General features: G+C 52.3%; 7 protein-coding genes across 9 annotated transcripts; 4 read left to right on the top strand and 3 right to left on the bottom strand.

Moving 5' to 3' along the window:
* The first annotated feature begins 865 nt into the window (after positions 1-865).
* On the top strand, positions 866-6,226 carry H257_07964 (hypothetical protein). The gene is made up of 6 exons (XM_009833696.1): positions 866-1,198; positions 1,253-1,285; positions 1,343-3,003; positions 3,073-3,268; positions 3,394-5,186; positions 5,238-6,226. Exons 1-6 carry the CDS (start codon positions 901-903, stop codon positions 5,643-5,645), a joined length of 4,389 nt encoding a protein of 1,462 aa, XP_009831998.1. The 5' UTR covers positions 866-900; the 3' UTR covers positions 5,646-6,226.
* Positions 5,539-6,224, bottom strand: H257_07965 (hypothetical protein). The gene is made up of 2 exons (XM_009833697.1): positions 6,127-6,224; positions 5,539-6,086 (listed from the first exon to the last, which is right to left on the bottom strand). The coding sequence occupies exons 1-2, from the start codon at positions 6,205-6,207 to the stop codon at positions 5,673-5,675; spliced, it is 495 nt and encodes a 164-aa protein (XP_009831999.1). The 5' UTR covers positions 6,208-6,224; the 3' UTR covers positions 5,539-5,672.
* Positions 6,227-6,319: 93 nt separating the features above from the next.
* H257_07963 lies at positions 6,320-7,415 on the top strand. Of its 2 annotated transcripts, none has more exons than XM_009833694.1 (5): positions 6,320-6,427; positions 6,471-6,647; positions 6,806-6,911; positions 6,957-7,061; positions 7,113-7,415. In XM_009833694.1, exons 1-5 carry the CDS (start codon positions 6,333-6,335, stop codon positions 7,350-7,352), a joined length of 723 nt encoding a protein of 240 aa, XP_009831996.1. In that variant the 5' UTR covers positions 6,320-6,332; the 3' UTR covers positions 7,353-7,415. The 2 variants fall into 2 exon arrangements, with proteins under 2 accessions (XP_009831996.1, XP_009831997.1); XM_009833695.1 differs by having other exon boundaries at positions 6,692-6,911.
* A 407-nt stretch (positions 7,416-7,822) lies between these two features.
* On the top strand, positions 7,823-9,653 carry H257_07962. Of its 2 annotated transcripts, XM_009833693.1 has the most exons (5): positions 7,823-8,317; positions 8,378-8,657; positions 8,735-8,949; positions 9,019-9,511; positions 9,564-9,653. In XM_009833693.1, exons 1-5 carry the CDS (start codon positions 7,844-7,846, stop codon positions 9,590-9,592), a joined length of 1,491 nt encoding a protein of 496 aa, XP_009831995.1. In that variant the 5' UTR covers positions 7,823-7,843; the 3' UTR covers positions 9,593-9,653. The 2 variants fall into 2 exon arrangements, with proteins under 2 accessions (XP_009831995.1, XP_009831994.1); XM_009833692.1 differs by having other exon boundaries at positions 9,019-9,653.
* Positions 9,654-10,270: 617 nt separating this feature from the next.
* On the top strand, positions 10,271-10,901 carry H257_07961 (pre-mRNA branch site p14-like protein). The gene is made up of 4 exons (XM_009833691.1): positions 10,271-10,344; positions 10,412-10,532; positions 10,597-10,664; positions 10,720-10,901. The coding sequence occupies exons 1-4, from the start codon at positions 10,306-10,308 to the stop codon at positions 10,861-10,863; spliced, it is 372 nt and encodes a 123-aa protein (XP_009831993.1). The 5' UTR covers positions 10,271-10,305; the 3' UTR covers positions 10,864-10,901.
* Positions 10,820-11,835, bottom strand: H257_07960 (hypothetical protein). Its single transcript, XM_009833690.1, has 3 exons — positions 11,637-11,835; positions 11,094-11,586; positions 10,820-11,030 (listed from the first exon to the last, which is right to left on the bottom strand). The coding sequence occupies exons 1-3, from the start codon at positions 11,790-11,792 to the stop codon at positions 10,879-10,881; spliced, it is 801 nt and encodes a 266-aa protein (XP_009831992.1). The 5' UTR covers positions 11,793-11,835; the 3' UTR covers positions 10,820-10,878.
* Positions 11,836-12,675: 840 nt separating this feature from the next.
* H257_07959 (hypothetical protein) lies at positions 12,676-13,114 on the bottom strand (the record flags this gene model as incomplete). The annotated part of the gene is made up of 2 exons (XM_009833689.1): positions 12,676-12,973; positions 13,086-13,114. The coding sequence occupies 2 exons, from the start codon at positions 13,112-13,114 to the stop codon at positions 12,676-12,678; spliced, it is 327 nt and encodes a 108-aa protein (XP_009831991.1).
* Between the last annotated feature and the right edge of the window lie 2,574 nt (positions 13,115-15,688).

The raw sequence follows: 15,688 nt of genomic DNA, 5'->3' as shown, positions 1-15,688 counted from the left end.
TGGTTTTGTGATTGCCATTTTAATTGCGCGCGCACCAATGGGAAAATCCCTCGCTTGAACGACATATCATAATATTGGATATTCAAAAATAGAATATTTCCCTTGGCTTAACGACAAGCGGGAATATTTGGATTTAAAAAATACCCTCGAATTTTGAATTAACAGTAAGGGCGAGTCTGGATGTCAAAAAATGGACAAAATCTTCGATATTTTGGCAATTTCTAAGAAATCGGCAAAAAATGAAACATTATCTTCAAAATTTCTAGAATTCAGTATTTTGCCAAATATCTCGAAATCTGTTTGATCTACCTATTAGGATGTACGGTACAGTATACTATAACTTTGAAACCTAGGGTGTGTCTCAAAAATATTTCTGCCACAATGGGATAAACCAAAACTGTCATTTTCAAAATGAAGGTAAAAGGTCCATTTTGTTGATATTGATATTACGCTGTAAAGTTAAGGTCACTCAGCGGGCACTTAATGGCCTCGGCCGCGTACTAGCTGCTTTTGGAGCTAGCGGACATAACTAATCCCCTATAAAAGGTCCATTTTGTAATACTGTGAGTTCCTCCTCAAGGAGTAAATCCCACGTCGAATTCTTGGATTTGGGTTAAAACTCTTCAAGCAAGACACGTTTCAATTTTGATCAGATTTGTTGAATTCGGCCCCAAAATGGCGTAATTTAAAGATGTACAGTATGTTCCGTCAATCAAAAATGGTATTTCGAAAAAGATCCCTTGAGGTGTATTTTTTAGATGCCATATATTCAAGAAATATCATTTTGCTAGAAATTTGGATTTTTGGACTACGAATAACTTCACATCTGCCTAGCGTCTACAAGTAGTAATTGGTCGCCTCTGATTGAAGATCGATCAATCCCAATCCAGTTCTAGTCGTATGACAACCTTACTGCGGTGGTGGTGCGGGCCATTGGATGAGTTGACGCAGACTCATCTAGGACATGTCAGTACATGCGTCGAGGCGACTTTCTTTGTGTCGCCAGTGTGGAAACTCGGCATTCTCCTCTGCAGCGCAGTCATTGCATGGCAGTCGTCGTCGGCTACCCGTCGACTACTCGGTCGACGCGGCACACTGCACCTCATTGCTGCGGGCTTCAGTTTATTCATCGCAGTGAGCGGTAGTCTTTTCCTTGCTGGTCTCAAGCGGCCGTTGTATCCGTGCCAGGTCTATGCAGGTACAAACAAGTACACCCTCGACCTAGCTCGTTGGATTTATCTCAATGTCCTAGGTACACTGTGGATCGTGGACGGCGCACACACAGGTACAGTAGCCATGCCTCCCTTATTCCTTCCATGAGCTATATCATACGTATATCTAGCGCTGGCGGTGCTGCTCGTCCCTCACGTGTTGCGTTCATGTTGCTACTTGTTATCGTTGGACCTGGTCACTCGCAGTGTGGTCTTCGTCAACATGGCTAGCCACAAGCCGTTGTCACTGACGGACGTGGCACTCATCGCCGACACGATCTTTCTCGTTGTGCGAGTCGTGTTGGCATTCGTAGCCCATCGCCGGCACTCGAACTCCACACGTCGTCCCCATGTTCTTGAAGCGGATGCATCGTACCTCTCCCAGCTCTTGTTTCTCTGGATTTGGCCTCTTCTGAGCCGTGGCTACGCGCAACAGTCCATCACGACAAAGGACCTGCCGCCCCTGCACCCCACAGACGGCACCGCCACCCTCGTCGCCGCCTTCCGCCGGCACTGGGCCCAGTTTCCTGCCCACAGTCTGCCCCGTCACCTCCACGCGGTGTGCTGGCGCACGTTTTACCACTCGGCCGCGCTCATGCTCGTGGTCACGGCGACCAACGTTGCCAACCCGCTGCTCTTGCATGGTCTTCTCCAGGCATTGACGTCGCCGTCGGTGGACGCAGGGCACGCCGCCGGCCTCGCCGCCCTCTGGTGCGTCGCCCTGGTCGTGAATTGCGTATTTGTGCATCAATTCTGGTCGGTCGCGGTGCGTTGTGGCATGCACACACGGTCAATCCTGCAGCAGTTTGTGTTTGAAAAGGCGTTAACCGTGTCGCACATCGCCGGCCACGTCCACGCCCTCTTGGCCGTGGACGCGACGCGCATCTGCGACAACTACGTCGTGTGCTTTGTCCACTGGGACACGTGGAGCGCCGTGGTAACTCTAAGCGTGTGCGTGTGCTTCCTCTTCGACCTGCTGTCGTACTCGGCGTTGGTGTGGCTCATCGTCACGCTGCTGTACGCCCCCTGTGCCGCCTTCTTTGGCCGACGTATCCAAATCCACAGCGCCGCGCACCAGCACCGTCGGGACGCCCGGACGTCCGTCTTCACGCAGATGCTTCGCGGGGTGCTCACGATGAAAGCCAACGCGTACGACGCGTGGTGCGAGGGCCGACTGGACGCCGCCCGACGCCGCGAGCTGGAGGCGCTCCAGTGGAAGGCCATTCACGGTACGTTCAACACGAGCGTGCTGGTCGTAGCCCAAGTCATCGCGCCCATGGCCTCGTTCGTCGTGTTTGTGCATGTCCAAGGCGGCCGTTTGGACGCTGCAACAGCGTTTTCCGCCCTCGCGTGGTTCAGCACGGCCGCCAGTCCGTTGCTGCGCCTCCCCAAGGGACTCACGACCGTCGTCGACGCGACAGTGTCACTGAATCGACTGGAAGCGTTCTTTCGGAGCAGCGAACGGCGGGATGGGCTAGCATCTCGCCCTTCGTCAAGTGTCGTGTCCACCCATTTGTACCACGCGATTGAACTCAAGAGCGTCACGTGTAGCTGGAATGTGACGACGTTCAACACGGAAGATGGTCACGATGGTGACAATGCCAACAATCACCAGGTCCAACGCCGACAGTTGTTTGCCGAGTTGACGCTGGTCGTGCCCAAAGGACAGTTTGTCGTGTGCTGTGGCCCCGTCGGGTGCGGCAAGTCGTCGTTCCTCGACTTGTGTGTGCAAATGCTCCCCGTTTCTGCTGGCCAAGTGCTCGTGCACGGCACCGTGGCGTACTGTCCACAGGTATAGATATATATATATCTCCAAACAAGGCAATGTGACGATCTATATATATATATATCATCATGTTAGACGCCATGGATTCAAAACACGTCTGTACGAGACAACATCCTGTTTGGCTTACCCATGGATCGCATGTGGTACAAGATGACATTGCACATGTGTGCATTAGACGACGACCTGGCGCTATGGCCACATGGAGATGCGACCGTCGCTGGCGACCAGGGAGGTGCCTTGTCTGGTGGACAGAAGCACCGCGTTGCTCTCGGTACGTCCTCTGGACACATGGAAGTGAATCAAGTGGAAAGAAATCGCGTACGATCAAAGCGAGGGTGGTCTATGATTAGATACATATACTAGTATAGGTCATTTGATTGATACCCATGCTTGTAGCCCGAGCCATCTACTCCCGTCGCAATATTTTACTCCTCGACGACGTGCTCGCGAGTTTGGACTCGCATGTCGGCGATCACATCTTTACGCGGTGCCTTTGCAGCCCCGCCTTGATGTACATGACCAAGGTCGTGGTGACCAACCAGCCGGCGTTCATCGCGCACGCGGCCGTCGATCGCGTCTTGTGCTTCGAACATGCCAATGATTCTGCCATGCGCGGTGAATTTACAGTGCAGTCGCTGGCTCCGTCCGTGTTCAAACGATCGGAGGGCGCGTCGATCGATTCCACGGCAGCTACGGAACCACCAAGTACCGGAAAACGGCATCGCAGAAACAGCACATTGCCTCTACTCGCAGAGCGACTCGGTGAGAGCAGCCCCGACGACAGCAAGACGAGGGAGGTCGTGGTCCGCAACGCCCCCCACGAGCCTGCCGTCCCCGAAACATCGCGACAAGGCGCCCTGGATCTGCGCATCTTGATGCTGTACGTCAAGTCGCTGGGGTCTCCGTGTGCGGTGGCGGGCTGCGGCTTTTTGTTTGCGGTGGAGCATGGGTTGGTGTTGGGTGGGGCGTACTGTCTGGGCCAGTGGAGCCACAGCAGCGACGACGACATGTCGTCCTCCAAAGCAACTTCGTTTCAAACGCTGTTCATTGTGCTCGGCCTCGTCCAAGCTTGTACATCGGTCGTCCGGAAGGTGCTGTTCGTGGTCCTGTCGCTGGCCGCGTCTGCGTCCGTCCACATGTCCGTCGTCAGGGCGCTGGTTCGCGCCAGCATGCGCTTCTTCGACACCACCTCCCCCGGCGTCATCCTCAATCGATGCATCACAGACGTTGCATCTGTAGACGAGACCATTCCGTACGTCGTGTCCAGTTTCTTGGCCAACGGACTGGACATTGTCATGTCGTTCGTGGCCGTGGCGGCGACCGCGCCGCTCGTCCTCGCCGTCGTCCTTCTGCTCGTGTACCCGTACATGTACCTGTACAAGTTGTACCGGTGGCCGGCGCGCGATCTGAAGCGGCTGCAAAGCGCCGCGCGGTCGCCGATCTTATCCCATTTCAACGAAGTGTCGCAGGGCGTGAACACTGTCGCAGCATTCGACGCCGCCGCCGCCGTCTCCGCCACGTCCATGCGCGTCATTGATGCGTCCGTGCAGGCGTACTGGCCGAGCCTCGTGGCCAACCAGTGGGTCACGTTGTGGCTTGAACTGCTCGGCATTGGAATCGTCGCGGCGGCGGCGGCGGCCTGCGTGTGGCTTCGAGCGACGGATCAGCTGCATGCGTCGGGGGTGGGGGTCGTCTTGACGTACGCGGCGCAGCTGCCGGGTCGCATGGGGTGGATGCTCAAGATGCTAGCCGCCATCGAAGTCGAGTGTGTGGCGCTGGAGAGGCTGGATGAGCTGACGATCCAAGCCGAGTTTTACAAGGAGGACCCACCAGAGTCTGGACGCTTGGACCGTGAAGCCAACGTGAGGTTTGGCGACGGCACATTGCACTTCCACCACGTGTCCATGTCGTACGGCGGCCACGTCGTGCTTCGAGATATCCATGTGGACATCCCCACACATGCCAAGGTCGCGGTGGTCGGGCGGACGGGCGCGGGGAAATCGTCCCTCGTTCGCGCCTTGCTGGGGCTATATCCTATCCACGGGTCGATTCAATTGGGCACTGTGGCCTTGTCTTCCCTGTCCACGACCACGTTGCGACGACATGTGTTGGGATTTATCCCACAGGACGCCGTGCTGCTTGGGCAAACGTTGTGGGAAGGGTTGGTCGGGGATGTTGCCCAATCCAAGGTAATACTGGACACCATCGAGCGCTCTCTTGAGTGATGGGCTATATAATAGGCACACGTGACTCAAGTGTTGAGCCAAGTGGGGATGCTCGATGCTGTCGACCAACTCCAGAACGGTCTCGACACCCCCTTGACTGACGTGGCATTCAGCGGGGGCGAGCTGCAGCTGCTGTGTGTCGCCCGCGCGCTACTACGACATGGGCATGTCCTCATTTGCGACGAAGCCACGGCCTACATGGATGCCGAAACCGACGGCGCGATCCACCGCCTCCTCTTTGCGTTGCCGCGCACCGTGCTGACCATCTGCCATCGTGTGCACCACTTGATGGAGTACGACGTCGTGCTCGTGTTGGACAAGGGGCGGCTCGTGGAGGCCGGGCCGCCGCACGAACTGCTGGCGGCATACCCCAACGGGATGTTTGCGTCGTTAGTAGATACTTCAAGTAGAGTCGCGTCATAATATATTACACGGATAAGGAGAGGGTGTCTAGATATCGTCGTCGAGTAGGCGAAGGGAGTCGGAGACTTCGTGCAAACCGCCGTCCGTGGCATCATCGTCGTCGACGTCGGACATGGACAGCATCAAGGACGAGGGTCTCGCGGGCGGCGGGGATTCGTCGGAAGAAGGGGGCAGGTGGTTGGTTTGCGCGTGCTTCTCCTGTCGCCGCTTGTCGTGCAGTAACAACCGTTGCACATGCCGCACACTCACTCCATGCAGTCCAAGGTGCTCGATGATTTCGCGAGCGAAGAGCTTTTTCGTCCATCCGACGTCAAGGATCTGTTCCTCGATCTGCGCACTCAACTTTCGCGGCCGGCCCTGGCGCTTAGCGCTGCCGTACGTGTCTGGGCTGGCCAAGAACGTTCGCACCACGCTCTTGCCACGCCCAGTCGCTTCAGAGATCTACAATCATGATACCCATTGTTTTCTACGTCAAATGAACCTCTTTCTGGGTCTGTCCGCTTTGATGCATCGCCAGCATCGTCGCTTGCTCCGCCGCGGACAAGTGCCGCCCTCGTGGCATGAGCCTCTTTAACGAGGTGAATACTGTACCTTTAAAACATAGTTTTACCCCAATACTGCTACAACTGGTACCCTCTAATAATGAATACTCAGAGTTAGTATTTGCAATTTGACAAGTTTGAACTCATGCCGACGCCGATTTGCGCTGACGCCGCGGCACTTGGCTGGATGAGTATCTTGGTCACTATCGGCGTCCACGTCAACTACTCTCACCTAGCAAGGTACACGTTGTTGAGGTACTGCATTTGATCTCCTTCCGGGTAGACCTCTCTTGCAGTCGTGTCGGAACCGGCAATTCGTGACACACCGACCGCAGGTGATTGAACTGCCTGCATGCTTGTCGCGTCAAGCAAGATGTCGACGGAGACATGCCTTCCTAACTTACGTGTCGACTCTCTTGGTTGTGCTTTGCATCGTGTCGGACCTCCTATTGCATCGACGGTACGGCTACAACTCATCCCGTGATCCTGATTTCGTTCCATCAGACCATGCTTCCATGACAGTCGGCTGTTTTGGGGTCTTGTCGACAACGCGACGCACTCGACGGTGTCGCTTCTGGCGTGGACCATCGCATCCCATGTGTCCATGTTTCCCCACAGGATGGTCCCGGAAGCCCTTTGCGCCGTCGCCGCCGGGAGTCTCTTAGATGCTGACCACTTCCTCGCTGCGCATGCAATCAGCTTGCGCGCTGCGACGTCTCTTGATGTACCGAGTGTAGATTCTTCTTCGTCATGTGACAACATCCACTAGGCTCGTCCATGGGGTCACTCGGTGACCTTTATCATCGTGGTGGCCGCAGTCGCATGGATGGTGCTGCCAGCCAAGTTCAACCAGCGCGGGGCGGCGCTGCTATTCGTACGAGTTCGTTTCGATTTGGATGATGGAGATGGATCGATCTCCTCGTAGGTGTGCTTAACGAGCCATCAGCTTCGCGATGCGTTCCGACGAGGGCTCTGGTTCGCGCCGTTTGGGTCCACCCCTGCCCTTCCATATTGGCTCTACCTCGTGCTGGAAGTCCTTGTTCCTGTGGGGGTTGGATCGTGGCTATTGCGGTGGTCTCTACGGCGGTGCACACCATTGAACAGTACCTCTAGCATAGCCCCAGAAGCACTAGATCATGGGAACAGCACGACGTTCATCGTTTGATAGCCAATTGAAAACAATGTCGTTTCCTCCACCTTCAGTACTACTAGTACTTGGAGTTTGGATCACACCCTCTCTAACTCTCTCGAGTGCCGGGACCGCACACCCCTTCACGACGTTGGTGCTGGCATTGCATCTGACTCGTTACCACGCCCAACTCTTGACGAACCAGCAGGGGACATTACGAGTGAAAGCGCACTGTATCCATTCGAATGTCACACCTTGCACATCGTACATCCTACTTCTACCTTGCTGGTGAGTAGGAGGTGCGCGATGGAAGGTCGTTGGCGACGACTACGGTAGGCATCTTGTGTGCATATTCCCTACAGACTAACCCATGGCCGCCGAGAACTGCCCACGGGTGCCTCCACGTCACCGTACATCTCTGCAATTTGCGGTTTCGACTTTGAAATTTTACCGGATGTAGGTTGTCATCCGGATACGGCGACAAAACTGAAATTTTGGGCAGTAGGATTTTGAGCAAGAGGTGCAACATGGACGAGATCAGCTCCAAGACGCTCGAGAAGGCGAGCGTGACTAAGGCGTACCTGGAGCAAAAGTACGCCATCATGAAGAAGGAGCGCGAGGAGAGCCGCATGCGCCGGAATATCTTGGAGCAGAAGATGCAAAACCTCAAGCTCGGCGAACCTGCCAAGGAAACGTACCGCGCGGAATTGCGCAACCAAGAACTAAGCCACATGCGGCAACAACGCAAGCGACTCACGATACAGGACTTTCAGTCTCTGGCCGTCGTGGGACGTGGCGCGTTCGGCGAAGTCCGGCTCGTCCGGAAGAAGGACTCAGGCGAAGTGTTTGCATTGAAGAGCATGCTGAAAAGCTCCATGGTGATGAAGAATCAAGTGGGTCACGTGCGGGCCGAGCGCGATATCCTTGCGATGGCGGACAACGAGTGCCAGTGGCTGGTCACGTTGCAGTATTCGTTCCAAGACACAAGTCGGTTGTACATGGTACACCTGTGTAACCCCCCCTCCCTCGTAGCGACACTCAAGTCATGATGAATGATGCAGGTGATGGAATACCTTCCAGGCGGCGACTTGATGGGCCTGTTGATCAAGGAGGACAAGCTGAGCGAGGTCACGACGCGGTTCTACGCCGCGGAAATGGTCATGGCCATCGAATCCGTGCACGAGTTGGGGTACATTCACCGCGATATCAAGCCCGATAACGTGCTCTTGGACGCGTTCGGACACATCAAGTTGACCGACTTGGGGTTGTGCAAGAAGATGGACATGGCGCAGCAGGAAAAGCTACCTATCACGAACCACACGATGACAGAGTCTGCGCAAGGTACCTAACCTACCTACCTACACTCTCCCACCTAGTACCTACCTACATTCTCCATCTCGTTTGTTTCCATGTGGTAGGGCACCCCATCACCGAGCGCAGTCGCCCGTACAGCCGCAACCGCCAAGTAGCGTTTAGCACCGTAGGCACTCCCGACTACATCGCTCCCGAGGTGCTGCTGCAGCAGGGATATGGCCAAGAATGCGACTGGTGGTCCATGGGTGTCATCTTGTATGAGTGCCTTGTGGGGTACCCGCCGTTCAACGCCGACGACCCCATGTCCACATGTCGCAAGGTACGACCAACTCTGACTGCCGTGGATGGTATCTCGTCACGGATATGGGTTTTTGATTCGATTTTGTAGATTGTGAGCTGGAAGCAAACGCTGGTGTTTCCAGCCGAGGCTATCCAAACCCTGAGTCCCCACTGCATCGACTTTATAAGGCATCTCATCTGCAATGCCGACCAGCGCTTGGACCTGGCGCGCATCAAAGCGCATCCGTGGTTCCGCGGCATCGAGTGGCGGTCCCTGCGCACGCAGCCGTCGCCGTACATTCCGTCGCGCGGCGGCGCCGAGTTTCGAGACATGCTGCAAAAGCTGCAGCACTTAGACCCGGCGGACGCGCAGTACCAGTCCCTCGTCAAGCAAATCACAGCCAACTTTGACGAGTTTCCAGACCAAGGACTGGGCCACAATGAAGAGGTAGAAGGAGGAGCGGCGGCGGCAGCGAGTGCAGGTCCTGGCAAAGGAGAAGGCGAGTACAACAAGTTCATTGGGTACACGTACCGCCGCAAGCCCAAGGTGCGCGTGGCGCTGGACGAGGCCTTTCACGATGGAGGAGGAGGAGGAGGGGGAGGTACTCTATGAGAGAAACATTTGATCGATCTGACACATTGGATGCTGTGTAGATGACCACACGCTCAGTCAACACAGTTAACGACATTTGGAAGATGTGCACTAATATATATATATATACATACATCTACTGTACTGCCGCCAAAGCGATACTGTGGGATGTGCACGTGTCACACATATGAGATCATTGCATGCCCTCTAGTTGTTGGTTACCGCCCGACACCGCCATGGACCCGTCGATCCATGGCATTAAACGTGCATACCTTGCACGCACGCACGCTTGACCTGTTCGTTGCTGTGCGCATGGTAACGTGACTTGTCGATATGCGATATACTATATAACGTTATGGATCAAAAATTACACAGTGAGCAGTATCGCCCGCGGAATGCATTGGTTTCGCTGACAAGGTTGCAGGATTCGCATGGCGTTGAAGGCTATTGAAGGGGAACGACGGGTCCATCAACGCATGCTCAACCAGTAACGTTGCGCGGCCGATGCCGTTATAACACCGAGGTGACACGGGTTGGTGGCATCAACTACGCGACGGTAGGTGGTCGTCGTAGCTACGATATTGCCATTCCTGCAACAGGGACAAGTGGAAAGGCAAATGGGCCCCTTTCTTACTATGCATTGCAGCTCCATTCACACATACCCACATACCCATGCTACGTACGTGAAGCTTCCTTCGACGGGGAAGGAGGCGGCGGCGATTCACAGAACAACCGTGCCGGATAATGTTTATCCGGACAGCGTTTTGTGGATCGCTTCTCCCTGTTCCATACATTACCGTCATCATGTCCGCTATGTCCAACTCGTTTGGTCGCCGATCCAACGTACGTAGATGGCCCACGAAGTAGATCCCATGGGATGTCATGTGGCTGACGTGTGTCTTGGTCTTAGTCCCGCTTGCCACCTGAAGTGAACCGCGTGCTGTACGTCCGGAACCTTCCGTTCAAGATTTCCAGCGAAGAAATGTACGACATCTTTGGCAAGTACGGGGCCATTCGACAGATCCGCTTGGGTAAGACGTGTTCGCTTTGTGTACATCGCCATGGGATATTCTCACGAAGGAACAACACACATAGGGGTGGCAAACGAGACCCGAGGCACTGCGTTTGTCGTGTATGAGGATATATATGATGCGAAGAACGCGGTAGGACGCAATCCTTGTTCGGAGTTTGGTCTGACAAACCATGCTACGTATCTAGGTGGATCACTTGTCTGGGTTCAACGTGTGCGGTCGGTATCTCGTGGTACTGTACTACCAGGCGAGCCGCGTTCACAAGAGCATGGACGTCAATGCAAAGCAACAGGAATTGTCCCAATTGAAGGCGCGCTATGGCGTCGAATAGACCTATAACTTCGTATTAATCCGAGCTTGTTGTTGCCAGCTTATCGTGCGCTACAATCGCCGCGACCAATTCCTCTGGCGTCGGCTTTGCCGCCACGGCCTTGGCTTCCCACGACTTGTCGTGACGCAGCAGGGCCGCCTTCTCCAAGGCCGCCGCACTGGACTTGCCTAGTACATGCAAATCATTAACTTGTCATTCCACATTTCCACCGTCATTTGTGCCGTTCGTACCTAACGCCGCTTTCTTGATCGTATCCCACGGCACGTTTGTCATGCGCTGCGCAGCATCGACGCCGCTTGGACTAAAAAATACGACCCATTGCGGAATGTTGGTCTTTAGCCATACAATTTCTTCGACTTGGCGCGACGAATACACTACGAGTTCGTCGAGTCGTTGGGATCGCCCATCGAAGCTCGTCGGCAGTGCCTGCATGCGCTTGTCGCCACAGAAGAACACCATTGGACCATTGACATTGCCGGTGTCGGCAATGAATGTGGACAAGACCTCGGCGGAGCCAGAGTCCTCACCCAGGCAGGACAGACCAAGCTCTCGCAACGGTTTGGACGTGGTTGCCCCAACCGAATAGATGGACACACGCTGCAACGACGCAAGAAGCTCTTGTGCTTCTTCACGAGCAACCGAGCGAACTACCGACACTATGGCGGAGGCTGCACGGGGACTGGTGATGATTAGTCCGACGTATTGATCCAGGGTGCGGAGAATCTACCAAGTCAGCGATGACAGAATCACGGGTGTCGGGATTGAAGTCAAACCTTGTGCAGGGCGTCGACGTTTTCATTGAAGAATGCGAGGACGTCCGAAAACACGATGTTATATCCGTGGCTTCGAAAGGGCTCAGCGTACTTGGCATCTTCAGACTTTAAGAGCAGCACCATCGCGAGGGACGTCGGCGACGCGTGTGATGTCATGGAATTTGAAAGTACACTTCTGATATGAATAGTAATACTACCAAATATTAATAATAGTAATACTACCAAATATTAATACCCGACCAGAACCCAAAATATCAATCTCGAACTGGGTATTTCGGTGCCAATTACTGTACTGTATTTGGATTAGATTGAATCTAAGCAAATATTCACTTTCGGTATCTTCCGAGAATTGATGTCTCGTACTTTCACTTCGTTCGGTCAGTTGTGATTACTACTCTGGTCCGGTATATTTGTCCGCTTGTTTTGACTTCATTTAAGTATACCGAGCATGTCCAGAACATCTTATCTTTTGTATCGAACTCTAAAATATCATAACAACCAACATAAGTTTAATGAATTTTTATTATACTTCGAGGTCCACTTACTGGTGGGAATTCACTAGTTCCTCCAGTTGAGACTCTTCTCCAAGGCGAAGATCCAATTGAAGTAGTGCGCCTTCAAGACTGGATGCATCACATTGAACATTATACGTTGCTAAGTCGGCAATGGTAGCGTTCTTATTCATGCAAGGAAGCGTGTAGTTATTACTTCCCAGCATTTCAATGGACGTTTGCATCACTTTTTGCAAGGTTATGAATGTTTTTGACACAGTGTCCATTGGCAACTCAAAGAACGCGGCTTTGACAACATCAATTAGTTCCTCGATGGCTCGAGTACATTTTTGATGCTGTAGACTTTGAATAGAGCTAAAGAACCCTAAATCGAAGACATTAAAGTCCGGACTGTTCGGCGGTTGGTTGATCACACTGACATTTTGTACCCCAGAGCTACGTAGCAACGCCGTTGTGACATGTCGGTGAGGACTCGCATTGTCTTTCTGGATTCGTACACATCGCCGCAGATCACCGACGGGGAATCGTTAGCAAATTGCTGGAACGACCTTGTCCAACACGAACGACTTGTAAACGTCACTGTTGACATTTTGAGGCATGGTCACGGGGGCGCCCTTGGGACGGTTCCTGCTTGTTTGCTTGGCCGCGACGACTTCAACGAACGGCCAGACGCCAATCTTACCGTCAAAGAAGGTCTTCCTTGTGTGGTCGTAGCGGGGCCATGCTACAGCGGCAAAAAACATGACCTTGGTGATAAAGTGCTTTGACTTCACCGACCGGGCTGCGACTTCCTCGTCGTCGTATACGTAGAATTTCTTCTTGACTCTTGTCAGATAGAACAGTGGTCCCATCTGAAAAGGGTTGAAGGAAGCTCCTGGCGAAGTCCATTCTTGTGCGGGTGTTTTTGTCGGTCAGCATCGGCTTGACGTAGCTGAACCGGGCCTTGAGGCTATTCTGCTCCTTCATGTGGCGGACGAGGGTTGTCTTTGGAATTTGGCTATTCGCAGCCAAAGCTCACAGAGTCTGCCGCTGGTAATGAGGGACACTCTGAACAGCGGCCTTGATTTCCTCGGTGGTTCGTGTTTTCTTGCGCCCACAATTCCCTAAACGAGTTAACCTTTAGAACACTATAATTACATGTGTTGATATTTGGAACATGGAATATTAAATTAAAGGGGTAATACCCGTCATTTTTGTTGCGACCTCAGCAAGTCCATGGCTAAGGCTCTGAGAGAGCCGTCCTTCCTTCCAAATGCGTGCGATGGTCCTGGAATGGCAGTAATACCAACGTGCAACATCTTGGATAGCTCCGTAAGCAAGCTTGCCTCCAATACTTCGTTCGAGTAGCTGTTCATACACGGCGCGACGTTCGGTAGGCTTAAGGTTCCTTTCGGTCCTCACGACATAGTTGTGCGATGCTGTGAGCTCTGTGTGGACCTCAGGCATACTTGATGGGGTAGTTATGCTTGGGACGATGTTTGAAGAATGAGAAATGAGTAGTGGTGGCTCCCCGGATGGATTTATATGTCGTGACCTGACGGGCTCACTTTGAAGCGTTGTAATTTCTCGAGGAAAACGATTCGGAAAGGACAGAAAAAAAAACTAGCCAATCAATGTGGAGGTCTTGCGCTTTCTTGTGGACCAATCCGCTGCTTCCAATAGCACGTTTTAGAAAAATGCCACCAATGAGAAAACAATTGGAACAAACATATCGGACCAGAGTAGTACATTCGAATTGTGAATATTTGGCTGTCTTGCCTTAGAGCATCTCCACCGGAACACGGATTTTGACCCTGGATCTGAGTCCTTTTCAGTTTCATATTCTGCACTGAATTCAATAAATTTGAGTGTGAAGGATATTCGTTCGCATCGTGACATTGACCTTTTAACCGCAATTCTGCGAAAATTAATACAGTATAAATAGATAGATGAGATATGCATGGTCATTTCGAAGTCCACCCAATACTGTAGCCGACTCATGCAGTCGTGGAATCAACTGATGCATTCGTCCGACGAGGAAATCGACGTCATCATAAGTACGGCAGCCCAAGAAGCCGTCCGCCTAGCTGCAGTTGAGCACTCACGATCATGGAGCGGGTCTCGTCGCGGTCGCCAGCCAAACTTGGATCGGAACTGGGCTGGTGGGCACCAGCAGATTGTCGACGACTACTTTGGAGAGAACGGGAAACCAACGAGCTTAAAAGATAATATAGGTCTGTCGCCATTACAGGAGTGCACTGCGTCGATGCGTCTGCGCTTACTCGATTCACTATCGTCGCCTTGGTGAATCGACAGCCATCGAATCAATGAAGCGCATTACAAGGGCTGTCGTCTCAGAGTTACTACCCTTGATTCGATCCTCAGACACTGCTACCCATGTCTTGGAGAGTAGTAACTCGGTCTCCATGGCGTTCATCGATAACGACATCTTCGTACAGAAAATCGAAAAAGTATTTCGTGTAGACTAGTTTGTATACCATACAAATTTCTTGTTATTAGATTAATTCGGCGCAAAACCTCGACTCGGAGTTTTTAGTGAAAACTCCGTGTGGAATGGTCAAGACTCAGGGCCCGGGGTTCTGAAACTCAGTTTCAGTGTCGAACTCAGTGTGGGGTGGGGGTAAATTCAGGGTCAAAATATCATCGACATTGAGTAATATTCAGTTTCAGGGTCAAATTCCGTGTACGGTAGAGATGCTCTTAGGGGGAGTCAATATCTTGTAAACTTGATGTCTAGTCAATTCGATGCCTGTTGATGTCTAGTCAATTTGATGCTTAGTCAAATCACTATCAACCCATCAATTCAAGATTTTCCTATTTGCCACCATCAGTGCAACTTCGTCTTAAACTTGTTTTCGGGCGGGGGGCTGCCAAGGCCATCAACTACTCCATCCTACGCCTCGGTTCACTGTGGCAAATTTCCAAATGTGATACGACCGAGGTAAATGGTTAACGGAGTTCTTGTTGATGGAGTACAAATGTCATCCTTTGCCTTGGTAGTCTATTATAAGAATTGTGTTTTGGCAAAAATAACAATAATCATAAATGTCTCTTATTGGCCGAAGTTTTACTACTCTGGTCCACAAAAAGAGTCACATTATTTGTCTTGATTAAAGTATGAGGAGGAGGCCAAAAATATCTTGAAGTTTGTATTGAACTCTGACATTGTATGAACCAAAGACAGAAATATAATGACAAATCTATTTTATTGCCAAACCTACTTATTCTTGGTAATTCACCTACCACTCAAGTACGCCTGAGCATTCTCGAGGGCAAGAGGATCACAATGGACATTAAACAGAGTCAAGTCCTTGATGGTTGCATCTTTATGCATATGCGGCATCTTGTAATCGTTCCTGCCCATGTGTTCAAGTGTCTTTTCCATGACCTTTTGCAAGGATATGAAGTTTTTAGACAAATTGTCACGAGGCAACTCATGAAAGGAGCTCTTCACAGCGTCGATAAGCTCCTCAACTGTTCGAGTACACTTCCGACTTTGCAGGCTTTGAATGGAGTTAAAATACCCTAAGTCTAAAACAT

Source organism: Aphanomyces astaci, assembly GCF_000520075.1.
Source record: "Aphanomyces astaci strain APO3 unplaced genomic scaffold supercont1.17, whole genome shotgun sequence".
Taxonomy (NCBI): Eukaryota; Oomycota; class Saprolegniomycetes; order Saprolegniales; family Verrucalvaceae; genus Aphanomyces; species Aphanomyces astaci.
The sequence above is the reverse complement of the archived record's forward strand: the minus strand, read 5'-3'. Positions and strand labels throughout refer to the sequence as shown.

Bases quoted from the DNA above. Each gene is read 5' to 3' on its own strand.
- H257_07961 (XM_009833691.1), top strand. From the start codon at position 10,306: ATGTCCGCTATGTCCAACTCGTTTGGTCGCCGATCCAAC. The intron at 10,345-10,411 runs GTACGTAGATGG...TCTTGGTCTTAG, and splicing joins CGTTTGGTCGCCGATCCAAC to TCCCGCTTGCCACCTGAAGT. The intron at 10,665-10,719 runs GTAGGACGCAAT...CTACGTATCTAG, and splicing joins TATATGATGCGAAGAACGCG to GTGGATCACTTGTCTGGGTT.
- H257_07963 (XM_009833695.1), top strand. From the start codon at position 6,333: ATGCCGACGCCGATTTGCGCTGACGCCGCGGCACTTGGCTGGATGAGT. The intron at 6,428-6,470 runs GTACACGTTGTT...CCTTCCGGGTAG, and splicing joins AACTACTCTCACCTAGCAAG to ACCTCTCTTGCAGTCGTGTC. The intron at 6,648-6,691 runs GTACGGCTACAA...TCGTTCCATCAG, and splicing joins GACCTCCTATTGCATCGACG to ACCATGCTTCCATGACAGTC.
- H257_07962 (XM_009833693.1), top strand. From the start codon at position 7,844: ATGGACGAGATCAGCTCCAAGACGCTCGAGAAGGCGAGCGTGACTAAG. The intron at 8,318-8,377 runs GTACACCTGTGT...TGAATGATGCAG, and splicing joins ACACAAGTCGGTTGTACATG to GTGATGGAATACCTTCCAGG. The intron at 8,658-8,734 runs GTACCTAACCTA...TCCATGTGGTAG, and splicing joins GATGACAGAGTCTGCGCAAG to GGCACCCCATCACCGAGCGC.
- H257_07965 (XM_009833697.1), bottom strand. From the start codon at position 6,207: ATGCCACGAGGGCGGCACTTGTCCGCGGCGGAGCAAGCGACGATGCTG. The intron at 6,087-6,126 runs GTTCATTTGACG...TCATGATTGTAG, and splicing joins GCGGACAGACCCAGAAAGAG to ATCTCTGAAGCGACTGGGCG.
- H257_07960 (XM_009833690.1), bottom strand. From the start codon at position 11,792: ATGACATCACACGCGTCGCCGACGTCCCTCGCGATGGTGCTGCTCTTA. The intron at 11,587-11,636 runs GTTTGACTTCAA...CTGACTTGGTAG, and splicing joins ACGTCGACGCCCTGCACAAG to ATTCTCCGCACCCTGGATCA. The intron at 11,031-11,093 runs GTACGAACGGCA...TGCATGTACTAG, and splicing joins GATCAAGAAAGCGGCGTTAG to GCAAGTCCAGTGCGGCGGCC.
- H257_07964 (XM_009833696.1), top strand. From the start codon at position 901: ATGACAACCTTACTGCGGTGGTGGTGCGGGCCATTGGATGAGTTGACG. The intron at 1,286-1,342 runs GTACAGTAGCCA...ACGTATATCTAG, and splicing joins CGTGGACGGCGCACACACAG to CGCTGGCGGTGCTGCTCGTC. The intron at 5,187-5,237 runs GTAATACTGGAC...GCTATATAATAG, and splicing joins GGGATGTTGCCCAATCCAAG to GCACACGTGACTCAAGTGTT.